Genomic DNA, 20,012 nt, shown 5'->3' on the forward strand with positions numbered 1-20,012 from the left:
GTACTTTTCTATGACTAGTCACTGTAAGCCCAAACTACTAATTCTTGTAAAAACTCTCCTGGAGCTCTCCTCTGTCTTTGCTTGTCCACTCCATGTTCACCTGAGTGGCTGACTCATCAGAGGCAAAAGGCTAGGCTAGGATTAGTTAGGGGGATTGCTGGCTGGCACGGCTCGAGGGCTGGAAGGTGTCGCATCTCAATAAATAAATAAATATTAATAAAGGAAAGAGAAGACAAACTGCTGAGGGGGAGGTTGGGACAGCGGAGTGGAGGCCTATTCGAGATGAAGTCAAGAGGTTGAAGCATGTTGGAAACAAAGTTGGAGCGAGTGGGGCGGACCGATTCGGAGCCCGTCCACCTAAACCGAGAGCGAGGTTTGATCCATCTAAACGCTGGGCTGATTTTGGACCAAAACGTGGCAACAGAGTCCAGACGCTGAGCTTATCGATGCATCAGGGCCCAGGTCCTGGTGCGAGGAACAACTGATGTGAAAAGGCAGAGTATCTGGAGCAGAGGCAAGGGTTAGGCTGGTTCTGCTCGCTGCTCTGTGATGTTCACTGTGCCCTTTGCTGAACTGAGGCTGAGGCTTGGGCCTGCTCCGGGCTTTGTGTCTGAGGACTCGCTTTCATTCTAAACGCTATTTGTTTTTTCTCTCTCCCCACATTGGGAGTCTGTCTTTTCTTTCAATGCGTTCTTTTGGGTTTCTTGTTTTCTGGCTGCCTGTAGAGAGACAAATCTCAAGGTTGCATATGGTGTACATACTTGGATAATAAATGTACTTTTGAGTGTTCTGCTGAGAATTTGAAGCCTGTACTTTGTCAGATTTACTGGTTTATTTCCTACCACAGTAGGAAGTGAGATTCTTTCACCTGCATCACGTTTGATGTTATTCTGCTCCTCGCATTGGGACCCACGTTGTACATAAACCACAGAAACTGAGGTGCGAAGGAACTTGGGAGTCCCTGTTCAAGGTTCCCTAAAGGTTAATTCGCACTTTGAGTCGGTGATGAGGAAGGCAAATACAATATTAGCATTAATTTTGAGAGGACTGGGATATAAGAGCAAGGATGTAATGTTGAGGCTTTATAAGGCACTGGTGAGGCCTCACTTGAGAGTAGTGTGAGCTGTTCTGGGCCCTTTACCTAAGAAAGAATGTGCTGACATTGGAGAGGATTCAAAGGAGTTTCATGAAAATAATTCTGGGATTGAAAAGCTTATCGTATGAGGAGCATTTGAATGCTCTGAGCCTGTACTCACTGGAATTCAGAAGAGTGAAGGATGATCTCATTGAATGTTAAAGGGCCTCAATAGAGTGGATTTGGAGAGAATGTTTCATATGGTGGTAGAGTCTTAGACCTGTGGATCCAGCCTCAGAACAGATACTGCCGATGCTGGAAATCTAAAGCAAAACACACAATGTGCTGGAAGAGCACTGTTGACAATCAGCTGTCTTAAAAAATACATTTTATCAAGTTTTGGTGTCAACAATATTCCAATCAATGTCACACAGGAGAATCATCACTGTTGTCCATGGTGTGTCCATATGATACATCCACCACTACCGACTGCTGAGTGCCTGTCATTGACTGAGGTTTCTGGCCACTGGTCCCCAATGGCAGGTAAGGTGATTAGATCCCCAACAGCTTCGGCAACCTCCACTGACACCTGGGTCAGCAGTCTGTCCATCCTGCCTTCACACTTGATGGGCGATCTCTTGTATCCTATTGATTATCTCCTCAGATTCCAGTTGTTCAATTGAGAGCAGCGACAATCCCAGCTGATCCTCCTAGGGTGCAAACAGGGGGAAAATAATGATTCAGCAAGTTGCAGCGATTGTCATTGAGTTGGATCGTGCACCTCTGCGGCCCCATTGCCCATGGGTAAGTTGGTGGCTCTCTGTATCTTTCCAGACAGGGGAATGAGACAGGATTAAAGAAGACTGGATTGTAAGTGTGAGACAATGAGAAAGCAGAGATGAGGAAAAATAAGGTGGTGGTGAAATGAAGATAAAGAAGCAACCAATGCAGAAGAGAATTTTGAGAGAGACAGAAAGGGAGTGAGAGAGAAGTAGAGTAAGAGTGAGTGAATGCGAGTGTGAGAGTGAAAAAGAGTGAGTGAGAGAAAGAGAGCGAAATCAAGGGTGAGTGAGACAGATTGTGTGAGAGAAAGAAAGAGCATGAAAGATACAGTCAGACAGAAAGAGAATGGCAGAGACAGACAGGCAGAGCTGTCGTGTGAGACAGTGCAAGTGGAAAGATGCTGAGAGGTGGTGATGGTGAGAGCATTGCCGCTGACAGGGTGAGAGGCTGCCGAGGGAAACGGGGCAAGGACGATCAACAGTCAAGATACCAAGTGAGCTGGAGTATGAGTGAGAGTGAGAACATGGGAGACACCACAGTGAGAGTGCAAGAGAAAGTCACTGGGTGATGGTGTGAAAGTGGGTGATGGCACCAAAACACCAGTGAAGTTGGACTTTAGAAGAATATGGGTGACATTATTGATCCTGAGGAGGCACAACAGGATAGATACTGAGATGTTTCCACTAATTAGAGCTCCAAAGAGAGGTTACAAGATGAGGAGACAGTCATATATAATGGAGGTGATTAGAAAATGCTTTTTGAGGAGGGGAACGAGTCTCTGACATTGCTGTCCCATAGGCTGGTGGTCCAGCTCAGTGGTACTGAAGGTGAGCATAGATAACCTTTTGAAAGGTTAGAGTTAGGATGATGGGAACTGGTACAAAGTTCAGGCCTGAGAGTGAGTGAGTGAGGTGGTACAAGAGAAGGTGAACCATTTCAGGAACATGGTGGGGGAGAAGGAAAGGGAGAGATATAGTGGTACAAGAGTAGGTGAGACATTCAGGAACATCAAGAGGAGAAGGAAGTTAACGCTGACCTGTCGGAAAGGCTGTGCCATCTGACGCAGAAAATGCTTGGCTATCTGCACGGACTCATCCACCGTCAGGTTCAGGTTACCGTCAGTGATGTGTTCCTGGATCCAGCGAGGTAACTTCCCCCTTTTATCAGCCCGAGCGTAACGCTACCCAGAGAGAACAATTATCAAAAGGTTACTCAGTGCAGCCAGGATCCCCGTTCAACCAGCCCATCCTCAGTGTGTAGCCCGAGTCTGCTGCATACACAAGTATCATCTGGTCCACACCTCTCTGTCCAGGACACAGTCTCCACTATGTGCTGGGATTATGGGAACCAGGGCGGAACATGGGTTGGTTTCACGAAGCACTGGAGCACGCTAATGGGGCTTATTGCCACTCCTATTTCCAACACTCTTAAATCACTTCATCAACATGAACTGAACTTTTCCTAAAGTTATTCTCAACATTCATCATCTTGTAACTGGATAATTACCTGCTTACGGTCAACGTTTATTGCTGGGATTTACTCAGCCTGGGTTGGGAGCCCTTCATCTTGATGTCCTCAGTCAAGGAGTCAGAGACAGAGATGCACAGACCATCACACCAACCCACCTGTCTGCACTAGGCTTGGGACCCTCACTGGCTTGCCTATTTAATTATCTGCCTGAATGCCTCTTTAACTTTGTGAGTGTAGCTGGTTCCACCACCTCCTCTGGCAGCAAGTTCCAGATTTATCAAGTTCCTGGGGATTTATCAGCACCAAGATGTCCCATTACATCTTTGGAATCCTGCCCTGCTCCAGTTTACCCACATACTCTCTCTGAACTCACTATCCTCCACTTCTCTCAGCTTTGTGAATATGTATGAGGATTTCCCCGTCAATTTCTGGCTCCACACATATACCACACCCTTTTGGTCTGGAATCTTTCCCAGGCTACCATCTTGCTCCTTATCTGCATAGGCTCCTTATTTACTTGGGATTCTCCTTAATCTCATAGTTAAAATTTCCCATACTAATTTCTTAAAATTCCTTCCACGTTAGTTTCCTCAAGAACATCTATCCCATTCAACACAGAAACAGACCCCCTCATCAATGATGCCTACCAATGATAATCCTATTTGTCCGTATTAGACACAGATCCCTCTACACCATTTCAATCCAAGTACCCGTCCACATTCCTCTCAGCCTCCCTCGTAAATGCCTACTGTGGTACACACCAATGATAATCCTGTTTGCCCATATTAGACACACATCCCCCACTAAATTCCTGTTCAAGTACTTGTTTATGTGCTTTGTGTTTCTTTTTTGTTCTGATTGTATCTTATTGTATCCATCATCAGAGATCCCAATCACCCAGGCCATACTCTCTTCTCAATGCTGCCATTGGGTAGAAGGTACACGAGCCTCAGGACTCACACCAGGTTCAGGAACTATCAGGCTCTTCAACACGGGATAACTACACTCACATGCCCATCCACTGAGATATTCCTAAAACCAATGATCTCACTTTAAGAACTCTTTATCTCTTTCTCTCATGTTCTTGTTATTTACTGCTATTTACTTACTGTATAGTTGCATTTGCACAGTTTGTTGTCTTCCGCACTCTGGCTGATCTTTCATTGATCCTGTTATAGTCACTACTATATAGATTTACTGAGTATGCCTACAGGAAAATGAATCTCAGGGTTGTATATCGTGATATATACGTGCTTTGAAAATAAAATTTACTTTGAACTTTTCTTGTAAAAACTGTATGAATTATGTTTGTTTGTAATTGTTGTATCCTCTGATAGGACCACCACCTTGTCACAAACGAGAAAATCTGCAGATGCTGGAAATTCAAGCAACACAAATGAAATGCTGGATGAATTCAGCAGGCCAGGCAGCATCTATGGGAAAAAGTACAGTTCAAGTTTCGGGCTTGACTTGATAAACCAGGTTTACCGCTCTGTCTTCATCCATTTTCTTCCTGATGAAATCTTCACTAACCTTTGCCATCCAAGGTTCTCTAATCTTGCTGCCTTTGGTTGTTACCCTTATTGGAGCATGCTGGTCCTGATCTCTAACTCCAAGTACTGCCTCTTGTCAGCTGTTGTTTTACTTAAATGCATCAGTTCCCTATCTACTTTTGCCTTGTCCGTTAAGAAATCAGCCTTTCCCCATTTCAAGACATTACGGACCAACCCGATGCCTTTCCATAAATACCTTGAAGATTACAGAATTGTTTTATTTTAATTAATAAACTGATTGATTGATTGATTGTGATGCAGCGCAGAAAAGACCTTACTGGCCCTTCGAGCCGCACTGCCCAGCAACCTCCAATTTAATGCTAGCCTAATCATGGGATGATTTACAATGACCAATTAACCTACCAAATGGTAGGTCTTTCGACTGTGGGAGGAAACCCACGTAGTCACGGGGAACATTTACAAACTCCTAAACACAAAGTATACTGCAGATGCTGTGGTCAAATCAACACATACAAACAAGCTGGATGAACTCAGCAGGTCGGGCCGCATCCGTGGAAACGAGCAGTCAACGTTGACTGCTCGTTTCCACATTTACAAACTCCTTACAGGCAGTAGCAGGAATTGTACACCCAGGTCGCTGGTACTGTAAAGCACTAGTGCAGTGGTTAATACAAAGTGCCACCCCAATTGTGCTCACTGTTTTCAACATATTCCATCATTCATACCTCCAGCATCTTTTTCAGTTTCCCCCCTCCTTCAGAAAATTCTGTACTTGGAAATGGCTCAAAGGAGATGACTGATTTGATTGCTGACCCATCCCTCAGAATGACAGCAGCAACAGATGAACGGAATGCCTCCATGTTGGAACAATACCCTACCTACACAGATATTGATTACCATTCCTTCCATGTCATCTGGCTACAATCTAGCTTAAAGACATAATGCCAGCATCTCTGCTACATGGTTTCTGATGACTTTTCCAAAGGATGAGCAGTAATTACTGGTCTTGTCAGCAAAGTTTCCATCCCACTCACATGCAGGGATGGTAGTTGGCACAACAGTTTACAGCACCACCTCCAGGAGGACCACAACCGTGCCATGGTTTGGAGGCTTGCATGCCTCAATGACCTGGAGAGCTATGTTGGCTGGAGTGAGTGCCTTGTGTTTTTTGGCTCTTCAAAGGGCTATCCACGCCCAACAGGTCAAAGGGTAGAGGCCGGACTAAGTGGTCCACTGGTCCTCCAGGTTTGGGGATTCAACTCAGGGCTAACAACCCTGAGTGGTTAAAAAACAATTGTCACAGAAACAGCAAAGAATCCTTCTATACAGACAGAGGTGGAGGAATTTCATTGTGGCCCTAAACACCAGTGGTGTAACAGGCAGTATGTAAGTTTACAGTACCAGTGACACAGGTGTAATTCCTGCTGCTGCCTGTAAGGAACTGTATATTTTCCCCGCGGAATGTGTGGGTTTCCTCCAGGTGCTCCAGTTTCTTCCCACTGTCCAAAAACATACTGGTTGGCACGTTAATTGATTAGGCAAAGATTAAATCAAAGGATTTCTAGGCGACGTGACTTGAAGGGGTGGGGAGGGGAGGGGGGGAAGAGGGAGGGAGGGATGGATAGATAGATAACCCAGCTGTGATCTTCCCACATACATCACAGAAATTAATCTCCTGGAGTTTGTGTACAAGTTAATCCTCTCTCACTGACTCGGACAAATTCTGTATTGACAGATGTTCCAAATTACCTTGTCTGCAAAAATCATTAATCCATAATCAGTTTTCCCTCGAATGGCTCGTCCCACGCACTGAGCTGCATGTCTCATAGCATCGAAGGTCAGGAAATCGTTCTCGCGAATTTGGAACTGGTCCCGTGTATATTCCAGCCGAGCCTGTACAAAGGAAATACAACTTTCAGAGAGAGGAAGATAGAGGAGATATTTTTGATCTGGTTCTGAAGAAAAAGATATCCTTTTACATTGGCAATAATTATCTCTGCAATTGGCTTCTTTCCGAGACATTCTCTGCAGAAGTTCTTCCCTCACTGTAACCTTCTTTAGATCAACACTCTAAGACAAAAAGATATAGGAGCAAAATTAGGCCATTCGGCCCATCGGGTCTTCTCCATCATTTCATCATGGTTGATCCATTTTCTTCTCAGCCCCAATCTTCTGTCTTCTCCCCATAATCTTCGACACCCTGATTAATCAAGAACCTATCAACCTCCACTTTAGAAATGCCCAATGACTTGGTCTCCACAGCCGCCTGTGGCAACTAATTCCACAGGTTCACCACTCTTTGCTACCTCTGTGTCATCCAATGCTCCAGTGATGCAAAGAAGGGTCAGATACAGTAGTTTGGGCTGAGGTAATAGCTGGACTTTACTCTGTATCTAACCTAGTGGTTTCTATCCTGAGCCAGAGTCCACGGACCTCTTGCTTAATGGTATTGGTCCATGGCGTATAAAAGGTTGGGAAGCCCTGGTCCTGAGCATGTTTGATGACACAGTGGGAAGAGTTTTAGCCTCCCCACGAGGAGCACAGCCTTGATGAGGATTGGAGGCTTGCATGCCTCAATGACCTGGAGTCAGGGTCACCTACACCGAGTAGTATAAAGGTTTGAGGCCAAACTAAGAGTGGTGCATCAGTCCTCCAGGCTGAGGGGTTCAGCTCAGGGCTAACAACCCTGATTAGTCAAACAATATTGTTATGGAAACAGTAATGAAAAAAGCTCCTACATCTGAGTGCGATGGTATTCCTGAGTCTCCACCTGGGACTTGCATGACTGACAGTAGTGAAAACAGAGATGAAGCTACTGACATGATGAAGGAAGCTCTGAACGCCACCAGAGATGGAGAGCCTTCAATGCTGCTCTATCCTGGAACTGTTTAATGTGACAAATTTTGCTCCTCATCTAATCATGCTAAGTTGCTGTTTGAAAAGAAAAATTGCCAATGCTGAAATGATAAAGTCAGCAGTCTGTAGATCAGCAGGTCATTTGGTATGTGTGGAGAGAGAAATGTTGTTAATGTTGCAAGGTAATTGCCCTTAACCTGGACTGAAAAGCAAGAAAACAAGTGAGTCATAGAACCATAGAAAAGTACAACACAGAACAGGCTCTTTGGCCCATCTGGTTCATGCCAAACCATTTAAACTGCCTAGTCCACTTGACCTGCTCCGGGACCATATACCGAGCCAAACTTCCCTTGAACTTTGAAATCGAGCTCACATACACCACTTGTGCCAGCAGCTCTTTCCCCACTCTCACCACCCTCTGAGTGAAGAAGTTTCCCCTCATGTTCCCCTTAAACTTTTCACCTTTCATCCTTAACCTAGTTGTAGTCCCTCAGTGGAAAAAGCCTGTTTGCATTTACGCTATCTAAATGCAAGATAATTTTGTAAACCTCTATCAAATCTCCCCTCAATCTTCTACATTCCAAGGAATAAAGTCTTTATCTATTCTATCTTATAACTCAGGTCCTCCAGATCTGATGTGGTTTAAATTGTAAAAAAAAAAAGGAAGACCATAGAAATAGGAGCAGAATTAGGCCATTTGGTTCATTGAGTCTGCTCCACTATTTCATCACGGCTGATCCATTTTCCTCTCAGCCCCAGTCTCCTGCCTTTTCCCTGTATCACCTCATGCCCTGACTAATCAAGAATCTATCAACCTCTGCCTTAAATATACCCAATGACTTGGCTTCCACAACCTCCTGTAGTAATGAATTCCAGATTCACCATTCTGTGACTGAGCAAATTCCACCTCATCTCCGTTCTAAATGGAATTTCGTCTGGAAGTAATTCGTTAGAACTATTGGGCCGAATATTCATGCCTCTGTTCTGAGGTTGTGTCCTCTGAAAGGGTGGAGAGAGAAAGAGACTGTCAGTGTTAGGGTGGAGATCAAGGTCATTCCAGTGACACACATCCAGCTGTAGGTGGCAAGTGCTTGTTGCATCATAGCTGATCCCTCTGGAAGAGTGTACATCGAGGGAAATGAACTGGGTATTTGTGAAGCAGAACACAGAGGCTGAAAATCTGATATTAATGAGAATCCTGGGGATATTCAGCAGGTCAAGCATTGTTGGTGGAGACAAAAGTACTGTTACTTCCAGGTGGCTGATATTGTCTCAGAACTGGCTGGTTCACATACATACTGGAATTGTTTAAATTCAGCACTGGGTCACAAGGGCCTGGGTGGAAGAGGTTGATACATTCTTGATTAGTCAGGGCATGAAGGGATACAGGAAAAAGGCAGGAGATTGGGGTTGAGAGGAAAATGGATCAGTCATGATGAAATGGTGGAGCAGACTCAATGGGCCAAATGGGTGAATAATATCATTGATAGAGGTACACAAAATTATGAGGGATATAGATAGGGTAAATGCAAGCAGGCTTTTTCCACTGAGGTTGGGTGGGACGACAACTAGAGGTTACTGGTTAAGGGTGAATGGTGAAAAGTTTAAGGGGAACATGAGGGTAAACTTCTTCACTCAGGGGGCTCTGAGTTTGTGGGAAGAGATGCCAGTGCAAGTGCAGCATGTGAGCTTCATTCCAACGTTTAAGAGAAGTTTGGATAGGTACATGGATGGTCGGGATATAGAAGGCTATGGTCTGCCTACAGGTCGATGAGAATAGGCAGTTTAAGTGGTTTGGCACAGACTAGATGGTCTGAAGGCCTGTTCCTGTGCTGTACTTTTCTATGACTATTTTGGGACAGCAAAGGAGGTTGAAGACAGAGAGAAAGAATGGGTGCAGAGTTAAAGTGACAGGCAGTTGGAAATCCATGGTCACCCTGCTCTGCAAAGCAGTCACCCCAGTCTGTGTCTGGGTTCTCCATTGCTCAGGACATGATAAACTGAGCAAACACACTAACTAGAAGTGCAATTAATTAGTGTAGTGCTTCATCTGAAAAACGCACTTGAGTTACTGAATGACGGGAAGAAGAGACAGAAGGTATTAAGCAAGGACGTAAAACTGAGGCTTTATAAGGCACTGGTGAGGCCTCACTTGGGAGTATTGTGAGCAGTTTTAGGCCCCTTATCTAAGAAAGGATGTGCTTACGTTGGAGAAGGTTCAAAGAAGGCTCACAAATATGATTCTGGGATTGAAAGGCTTATCGTATGAAGATCATTTAATGGTTCTGAGCCATCAGAAGAATGAGGGGCAACCTATCAAATGTTGAAGGCCTTGATAGAATGGATGTGGAGAAGATGTTTCCTATGGTGGGGGAATCTAAGACCAGAGGGGCCAGCCTCAGAATAGCAGAATAGAGAGATGTCCATTTACAATGGAGGTGAGAAGGAATTTCTATAGCCAAAGTGGTGAATTGGTGGAATTCATTGCCACAGGTGGATGTGGTGGCCAAGTCATTGGGTATAGTTAAGGCAGAGGTAGGTAGATTCTTAATTAGTCAGGATATGAAGCGATACTGGGGGAGAACACAGGAGACTGGGGCTGAGAGGGAAATGGATTAGCCATGATGAAATAACAGAGCCAAATGGCCTAATTTTGCTCCTAGATCATATGGTTTTATGTTATGTCTCCTGCTGTTGAATTGAAAAGTGCTGTGAGAAAGGGCATGAGAAACTGAACCCAGAAATCATTGAAGAGTGTGCTGGAAATCTTAAATACAATCTCACACACACACACAAAGACATTATGTACTGAACACACATATATCCATGGAAAATTACCTACAGAACATTAAAATTGTTGCCTTGACATCATTATGAGTCAGCAGAATACTTTTATTTATTAAAGTTCAAGTTGAAGTGTGATTGTCGTTCAACTATACACATGTATACAACTGAACGAACAGTGTTCCTCCAGGGCCAAGGTACAAAACGCAGTACATACACTTACACACAGCACATAGTAATGGTAGCACAGTTACGCAAATAACATTAACAAAAATGCATGAGTTTTGAAGATGTTTTCTTGATGTCAGGAATTTCCTGGCAATATAGACCTTACCAACACACACAAATAGTGGAGAAACTCAGCAGGTCAGGCAGCATCTGTGGAAATGAATAAACAGTCGACATTTTGGGCCAAGACCCTTCTTCAGGACTGGAAAGGAAGGAGGAAAATTGCCAGAATAAGAAGTGGGGGGGGGGGCAAAGTGAGGGAAAGGAGGACAAGCTAGACGGTGATAGGTGAAGCTAGGTGAGGGGCGGAGGGCGGATAAACTGAGAAGCTGGGAGGAGATAGGTGTAAAAGGCAAAGGGTTGAAGAAGAACGAGTCTGATGAGAGAGGAAAGTGGACAATGGGAGAAAGGGAAAGAGGAGGGGCAGTGGAGGAGGTGATAGGCAAGTGAGGAGAAGAGGTAAGCGGCCAGAATGGGGAAATGAAGAAGAGGGTGGGGGCAAAAATTACCAGCATCTGGAGAAATCGATGTTCATGCCATCAGGTTGGGGGCTATCTTGACAGAATATGAGGTGTTGCTCCTCCAACCTGACAGTGGCCTCATTGTGGCAGAAGAGGAGACCATGGACCAACATGCCAGTGTCACACCAAGTGGAATGGGTGCAGTCTGGGTTAGGTGTGGAGTAATATCTCCATCATACACCCTGAGGACAAACAAGTACCTCCTGAGTCTCCAGTTCAACATTTCACCATTTGCACTGAGATATTCCCATAAAGTACCTCTCCTCCTCCCCACCCCTCTTGGCAATGCAAAGCAACTGATTCCTTCCTGGTTTGCTCCTTCATGCCCAGAGCTCACTCTTCTTCTAACTACACTTCTCAATGTGGTTTTACATGGACATATGCTCAATACAGAATCCCAAGCACATCACGAACCTAGCCAACAACATGAGCAGTGGAGTACTCACCTTCAGAATCCTGCTCTGAGTGTAGACGTAGGGAACACCAAACATAATGACAGCTCTCCCATAGTGATGAACTGTCGGTAAACATACAGAATAAACATCAATAGCGGTAAGTTCAGTGCAAACTCAAAGAGTTTTCCATGAGCATCCTTACACCTCATCCTCCTCCTTCATCCCATACTCTCCCCCTTCCATCACCTAATGTCCTCCATCCCCTCTGCCTAAACACCACCTTCTCCACATTCCCGAACAATGTCACCCTGCTAGGTCAACCCTACGCTTTTCTCTGGAATCTATCTTTTCCCACCCTAGCCCAAAACCTGTCTCATCTCCTCCGCCCCTACCTGGAACTGAACTCCTTTAGACATCTGCAATGGGGTTATACATAGAGTCTGGCTAAATGGGTGTGGTGTGAGATTGTGAAATCAGAACCTGTGAGCATATTTCTCGTTCCCAAGATTTATCCTGCCGGTGAGGTAAGCAATATCCAATTAAATCCAACAGTTATAAAGTGGAGGGGTTGAGATTTGTCTCTACCAAAGGAGGTGTAAGATGCTCCTTCCCTGCTTAGCCCCCCAATCAGAGTTACATGAAGCCATGGGAGCAGGAGGTGGATGGTCATATGAGTAACTGGTGCATGTGACAGGTTCCGGTTATGCGATCACTGACACCAGACAATCTCTGAAGAGTACTGATAACTGATGGGGTTATGCGGCTTGTAAAAACACTCCCCAGAAGAAAGCAATGGCAAACCACTTCTGTAGAAAAAATTGCCAAGACCAATCATGGTCATGGAAAGACAACGATCACTGATGTCATATAAGACGGCACATAATGATAATGATGGTGACTCACAAAACAGTAAAAGTTTTTTTCTGGCACTGACCAAAATCTATTCCCTCGGAGACTTTCCCTCTTGCGACAGACAGCAGAATGGCCCCTCGCCCATTCTCACATGCCTAAAATAAAAACACAAAAATTTATGAGCAACAGCCATGGTCTGCAGAATGAAAAGGCACCAGGAACATACACAAGCAAAGTTTTCACTTGTCAATCACTTCTTTGGCAGAGGCTGCAAAATCATTGGTAAGGTACATGCACATCTATCTCCATTATGATCCAGCTTACAATTTGCCAAAATAAATGGATCCTTTTCAGGTTGGCTGCTGGTGACCAGTGGTGTTCCATAGGGGTCTGTGTTGGGACTGTTTTTATGTTTATATATCAATGATTTGGATGACGGAGTTGATGGCTTTGCGGCCAAGCTTGTGGACAAAATGAAGACAGGTGGAGCGGCAGGTAGTGTTGAGGGACCAGAGAAACTACATAAGGACTTAGACAGAAGTGTCGGGAAGTGCATGGTCATGCACTTTGGTAACAGAGATAAAGGCATAGACTATTTTCTAAATAGAGAGAAAATTCCAAACTCTAAGGCTTAAAGGGACTTGAGAGTCCTCGTGCAAGATTCCCTAAAGGTTAATTAGCAGGTTGAATCAGTGGTAAAGAAGGCAAATACAATGTTACATTTACAAATTTACAAACACATTTCGAAAAGACTAGAATATAAAAGCAAGGATGTAATGTTGAGGCTTTATAAGGCACTGGAGAGGCCTCACTTGGGAGTATTGTGAGTAGTTTTGGGCCCCTTATCTAAGAAAGGATACACTGACACTGGAGAGGGTTCAGAGGAGGTTCACAAAAATGATTCCGAGATTGAAAGGTTTATCATATGAGGAGCATTTAATGGCTCTGGGCCTATACTCACTGGAATTCAGAAGAGTGAAGAGGGATCTCATTGAAACCTATCGAATGTTGAAAGGCCTCAACAGAGTGGATGCGGAGAGGATGTTTCCTATGGATTAGAGTCTAAGACCAGACGACAGAACCTCAGAATATAGGGATGTCCATTTAGAACAGAGATGAGGAGGAATTCCTTTAGCCAGAGAGAGTGAGTCTGTGGAATTTATTATCACAGGTAGCTGTGGAGGCCAAGTCATTGGGTATAATTAAGGCAGAGGAACTGACCTTCGGACCACAGTGTTCTGCCGATCCAATAATCAAATGGCTAACTAAACTAATTTCTTCTGCTTAAACATTGTCCACATCCTTCCATTTTTCTCAAATTCATGGACCTATCTAAACATCCCTTAAAAATCCCTAATTATCTGCCTCTACCACCATTCCAGGCAGTGCACTTAAAACACCCATCACTCTCTGTGTAAAAAAAAACTTTCCTCTCACATCTCCTTTGAAATTATTCCCTCTCGCCTTAGATGCATGCCCTCCGGTTTTAGATATCTTAACCCAGGGAAAAAGATACTGTCTGTTTGTCAATGACCCTCATAACCTTTATAAACCTCTATCAGATCTCTCAGCATCCGCCATTCCAGAGAAAACCTCTCGTTATATCCAACCTCTTGTTATAGCACATGCCCTCGAATCCAGGCAGCATCCTGGTAAACCTCTCCTGCACCCTCTCCAAAGCCTCAACATCCTTCCTATAGTGGTGTAACCAGAACTGTAGGCAACACTCCTGATGCAGATTATAAAACAAGAGTTTTTATAAAGCTGCAACATTACTTCCAGACTTTTGAACTGAATGTCTCAACAAATAAAGGTGAGCATGCCATATGCCTTTTTCACCACCTTATCAACCAGCTATGAACTTCGATCTCAAGATCCCTCTGCTCATCAACACTGAAAAGGGTCTTGCCTTTAACAGTGTACTGACTATATATTTAACTTACCAAGGTGCAACACCTCACATTTGACTGGGTTAAACTCCATCTGCCATTCTTCTGCCCATATCTGTAACTGATCTATAACCCGCTGTATTCCTTGCCAGTCTTCTACACTATCCACAACAACACCATCCTCGGTATCACCCATAAACTTTCTAACCCACTCATCTACAATTTCATCCAGGTCATTTATATACATCACCAACAGCAAAGGTCTCAGTACAGATCCCTGCGGGACACCACTAATCACAGACCACCACCTAGAATAAGTCCCTTTGACCACCACTCTCTGCCTCCGATGGCAAGCCAGTTCTGAATCCAAATGGCCAATTCACCATGGATCTCACGCATTTTCCTGCCATGAGGGACCTTGTCAAAAACCTTACTAAAGACACATTTCTGCATTGACAAACAGAATTCTGGACCATTTGTTCTGAGACAAATTTCAAATTCCACGATTTAATTTAAATTTAAAATAATCTTGATTGTTATTATGTTTTGTTTTATAAATTTTAATTATGGAAGTGATCTGTATATAGAATATTCAAGACAAACTTTTCACTGTATCCTGGTAGACGTGACAATAGACCAATACCAGTAGCAATACATTTGGAGCACCGTGTGTAGTAATAAATGCCTTGTTAAAGGAAGGTGGAGGCTTCGGAGAGGTAATTAGACTTTACAGTCAGCATGTCATTGTGGCTTGTTTCTGTCCCGCACTGTTCTGCATCAGTGACACTAAGAGAACCCTGCATCCTCCATCAGATAAAAGCTAGGCAGCACTGCATTGTCAGAAAAGTGATTAGGGCAAGACTTCGGGAAGGCCTGTCTTTCTGCTGAGACTTGGTCTGGGAATAAAAAAAACAATGATGTAATCCAAGAAAGAATTGGGGTTATTTGTCAAGATCAATTCAGCTCCCAACCACAGATCAACAGACAGATGAGCTGGCCATTTATCACTGTTGTTTGTGGCAGGTTTTCTCATTCACTGCTCAGTGTGTCCCACTTCCCTTCCAATTCCTCCAGCTCCATCTCACTTACCTCCTGGTATTTCTCCAGAGCTACGCTGGTCTCAGCAGCATCTTGCGTTTCGATGAAAATAAGTTTATTTCGTTGAATGTTTTCTAGAATGCCCTATAGAGAAAAGGAGAGAAATGTAGGCATTATGGCCAAAATATGGAAAGATCTGAAGCATTCAGCTTTGAGGCATTTTGATTGGCTAAGAAAACGGATGTGCACTTAGCCCACTGCTCTACTCTCTCTACACCCATGACTGTGGGGCTAGGCACAGCTCAAATATCATCTATAAATTTGTTCATGACACAACAGTGTGCTGGCAGAATTCCAGATGGTGATGAGAGGGCATACAGAAGTGAGATATATCAGCTAGTTAAGTGGTGTCGTAGCAATAAACTAGCACTCAATATCAGTAAGACCAAAGAAATGATTGTGGACTTCAGAAAGGGTAAGATGAGGGAACACGCAACAGTCCCCATCAGAAGTGGAAAGCGTGAGCAATTTCACGTTCCTGAGTGTCAATATCTCTGAAGATCTATGTTGGGCCCAACATAGATCAGCTACAAAGAAGCTATATTTGATTTTGAGCTTGAGGAGAAATGGTACATCACCAAAGACGCTCATAAATTTCTACTGATGTACCGTGGACAGCATTCTAACTGGCTGAATTACTGTCTGGTATTGGGGGGTTGGCTACTGCATAGGATCGAAATAAGCTGCAGAGAGTTGTAAAATTTGTCAGCTCCATCATGGGCACTCGCCTCCGTAGTATCCAGGACATCTTCAAGGAGTGATGCCTCAAAAAGATGGCATTCATCATTAAGAATTCCCATCACCCAGGACATGCCTTATTCTGAATGCTACCATTAGGGAGGAGGAACAGACGCCTGAAGATACACACTCAACGATTCAGTAACAGCTTCTTTCCCTCTGCCATCCTGTAATTCTGCCACAAAGTCAACAAGTTTCACAACATAAGCCTATGATATTAAACCTGATTTTCAAATTGATTTGCCCAGGTCTCACATTCCTCCCAATTCTCTTGTCTGACGAGGACGAGGGCTTTAATGAGGTTGTTGCGATAATGAGCAGGGTGAATAGAAGTGAGTTAGTACTGATATCCATCTGACAGCCTAATTCACAAACAATGTCAGCACTGGTCTGGTTGAGATCCATGTGATGCATCGGTGAGGCTGGGTAGTTCATGCATGGCACATTTAAGGTGATGGTTAAGAATACAAAGGCAGAGAAGGAACAGGAATCCACCCAGCAGATCAATAGGATCAGGCAAGGAGGCCACCTTGCTTACCATCAAATTTTCCCATTCATATACCTAGAACATGGAAAGTACAGCACAGGAACAGGCCCTTTGGCCCACAACATTGTGTCAAGTCAGCTAAAAAGTAAATTAAAGCCAAAAAACTAATCCTTCCTGCCCACACAATGCCCATATCCCTCCATCTTCCTCATATTCATTTGTCTATCTAAAAGTCTCTTAAAAGCCTCTAATGCATTGCCTGTACCACCATACCAGGCATCCACCACTCTCTGAGTAAAAAGAAACTTACTCCTCACATCTCTTTTGAACCTATCCCCTCTCATCTTCAATGCATGCCCCCTGGTATTAGACATTTCTACCCTGGGAAACAGATACTCCCTGTGCCTCTTGTAATCTTATAAACCTCTATCAGATTTTCCCTCAGGTTTCTGCCATTCCAGAGCAAACAACCCAAGTTTGTTCAGACGCTCATGATAGCACATGTCTAAACCAGGCAGCATCCTGGTAAACCTCTTCTGCATAGGCAAGAACATTGGTTCATGGGGGAGTGTAGCCAGAACCAGACACCATAATTGACAGCCACACAAGGCAAGAACAAATGTCAGAGAGCAGCATTGATGGGTTTTCGATACTGTGAGCATTTCTGTTGCAGTAGATGTTACCCCAAGATAGTATGTTTCTATTGGTACTTCAGGATCAAGGATATCAATGCAGAACATCGTGAAAGGAGAGGTTGAAGAAATAGGAATTGTACCAAAGACAGAGGTGGAGCAAGAGATTTTACGTATTTATTTATTGAGATATAGCGCGGAATATGCCTTTCTGGTAATTTGAACTGCGCCACCTAGCAATTTCCCAATTTAATCTGAGCCTAATCACAGAACAATTTACAATGACCAATTAACCTACTAACCAGCATGTCTTTGGACTGTGGGAGCAGAGACAGCGATGGAGGGAGAGATGAGATCCTGCAATCAGTCTCACGAAGATGAAAGGTTGAAGATCAGGAATCGCTGAACTACTCCGTGCCGAACATTAATCAAGTGCAGAAACAGGATGATAGAACAGATGAATGGATGGCTGGCGAGATGATGCAGGACAGACAGCTTTACATTTATGAGACTTTGCAACTTCTTTTGGGCAGGTGAGTCCATAAGAGATGGATGGGTTACACCTAAACAGGACTATTAGTTTTAAGATACTCTTGGTCAAAGGTAGTCCTTCATTTGGGCAAGTTAACTGTGATGACATTTGACAGGATCTAGCGTAGATTGATTGGGAGAGGTAGGACTGCAAGTGGGAGGCTTTCCACTCGCGCACCGTCCTCTGAGTGAGGAAGTTCCCCTTCAGGTTCCCTTTAAATATTTTACCTTTCACCCTAAACCTACGACCTCTAGTTTCAGACTCAACCAACCTGAGGGTAAAAATACTGCACACATTCACCCTATCCACACCTTTCATAATTTTGTACATCTGTATAAGATCTCCTGCATTCTCCTAGGCTTCAATGAATGAGGTCCTAACTTATTCTGTCTATCCTGTAACTAGATCCTCAAGTCCCAGCAACAGTGCATTTTCTCTGCACTGTTTCAATCTTTCTGATATATTTCCTGTAGGTAACAGATCAGATCTGTATACAATACTCTTGATTTGGCCTCAAACAATATCTTCAACACAACATCCCATTTCCTGTACTCAATGCCCTGACTCGTGAAGGCCAATTTGCCAAAAAGCTCTCTTTACAACCCTACCTACCATAATTCAAGGAAATATAGACCTATATTGCCAGGCTTCTTTGTTCTTCTGCACACCTCAGCCCTACCATTCACTCTACATGCCTTACCCTGGTTTGTCCTCCTAAAGTGTAATGCCTCACACTTGTCTGCATTACACTCCATCTGCAATTTTTCCACCCATTTCTCCAGCTGGCCCAGATCACTTTGCAAACTTTGATAGCCATGTCCAGTACACCCCAAATCTTGGTCTCATTTACAAATTTGCTGATCCACATTATCATCTAAATCATTAATATCAACGATGAACAGCAATGGACTCAGCACTGAACTGTGTGGCACACCGCTCGTCACAGGATTCCAGTCAGAGAGACAGCCAACTCTCTGGCTTCTCCAATCCAACTCACTATTCATCCTGAATACCAAGTGACTTAACCTTCTGGACTAGTGCCACCCTCAGGGGAGTGAGTGTTTAATAGACAGTAATAATTATATTTTAATTTGAATTTGTCCACTGTTTTGTAAATATTTGATGTTTTATTTTGTGTAAATAAATGATTGTAGCTTTGTAAAAAAAAAACAGGTAAAGTAGACCATGCAATATAGGTGAAATGTGTGACAGGTGTGGGTTACCTCAAATTGTAAAATTCAATGTTCATACAATTGGGTTCCTCCAACTTTGTTGTAGGGTTTGGAGGCTTATGTGCTTTACTGACTTGGAGAGCTTTGTTAGCTGGAGTCAGGACTCTTTGTAGGGGTACCCATGCCAAGCAGGTTAAAGAGTAGAGTGGTCCTCCTGTTCTGGAGTTCAGCTCAGGGCTATCAACCCTGATTGATAAAACAAAGTTGTTATGGAAACATCAATGAAGAATCCTTCGACATCTAAGTGTGATGGTATTCCTGAATCTCCACCCGAAACTTGCATGACTGACAGTAGTGAAAACTTCAATGAAGGAAGCCCTGAACACTGCCAGAGATGGAGGACCTTCATGCTGCCCTAAACTCCAGCGGTGAAACAGGCAGTAGGTGATACCACTGGGTTATAAGGCGTCCAAGCAAAGTAATAGATGTTCTTCTTTCACTCTGCTCTTACGATGGAGAAGGCCACAAACAGACAGGTCAGTGTGAGATTGGGAAGGAGAATCAAAATTACATATACCCAGAAGCTTGAGATGGAAAGATCACAGATATTCTGCAAAATAGTCTCCTGGTCTATGCTTCCACCAATGTGGAGGTGGCCGGGGCAGATATGAAAAGGTTGTTTCTTTTGACCGAGGAATCTGGAACTAGGAGGTCAACCTCAAAGGGCAAACAAATATGAGACATTTCTTAACTCAGAGGGTGCTGCATCTGTATAATTCTCTACTACGTATTGCTGAAGAGATTCAGTTATTGACGGCACTGAAGACCCAGGATATCTTCAAGGAGCGATGCCTCAAAAAGGCGGCATCCATCATTAAGGACCCCCATCATGCAGGTCATGCCCTCTTCTCATTGGTACCATCAGGAAAGAGGTACAGAAGCCTGAAGGCACACACTCAACGATTCAGGAACAGCTTCTTCCCCTC

General features: G+C 43.9%; 1 protein-coding gene across 1 annotated transcript in view; it reads right to left on the reverse strand.

Annotated features, from left to right (window-relative positions):
- Positions 1 to 1,446: 1,446 nt before the first annotated feature.
- The window catches only part of ercc2 (excision repair cross-complementation group 2), an 88,484-nt gene continuing 69,918 nt past the window's right edge, over positions 1,447 to 20,012 (reverse strand). The window contains exons 18-23 of the mRNA XM_073063758.1: positions 15,457 to 15,549; positions 12,561 to 12,633; positions 11,678 to 11,748; positions 6,592 to 6,735; positions 2,895 to 3,038; positions 1,447 to 1,785 (exon numbers count right to left, since the gene is read on the reverse strand). Of these exons, the coding sequence (XP_072919859.1) occupies positions 1,693 to 1,785; positions 2,895 to 3,038; positions 6,592 to 6,735; positions 11,678 to 11,748; positions 12,561 to 12,633; positions 15,457 to 15,549 (618 nt within the window). The 3' untranslated portion in view covers positions 1,447 to 1,692. The remainder of the gene's footprint in view (positions 1,786 to 2,894; positions 3,039 to 6,591; positions 6,736 to 11,677; positions 11,749 to 12,560; positions 12,634 to 15,456; positions 15,550 to 20,012) is intronic.

This window comes from Hemitrygon akajei, chromosome 12, assembly GCF_048418815.1.
Source record: "Hemitrygon akajei chromosome 12, sHemAka1.3, whole genome shotgun sequence".
Classification (NCBI taxonomy): Eukaryota; Metazoa; Chordata; class Chondrichthyes; order Myliobatiformes; family Dasyatidae; genus Hemitrygon; species Hemitrygon akajei.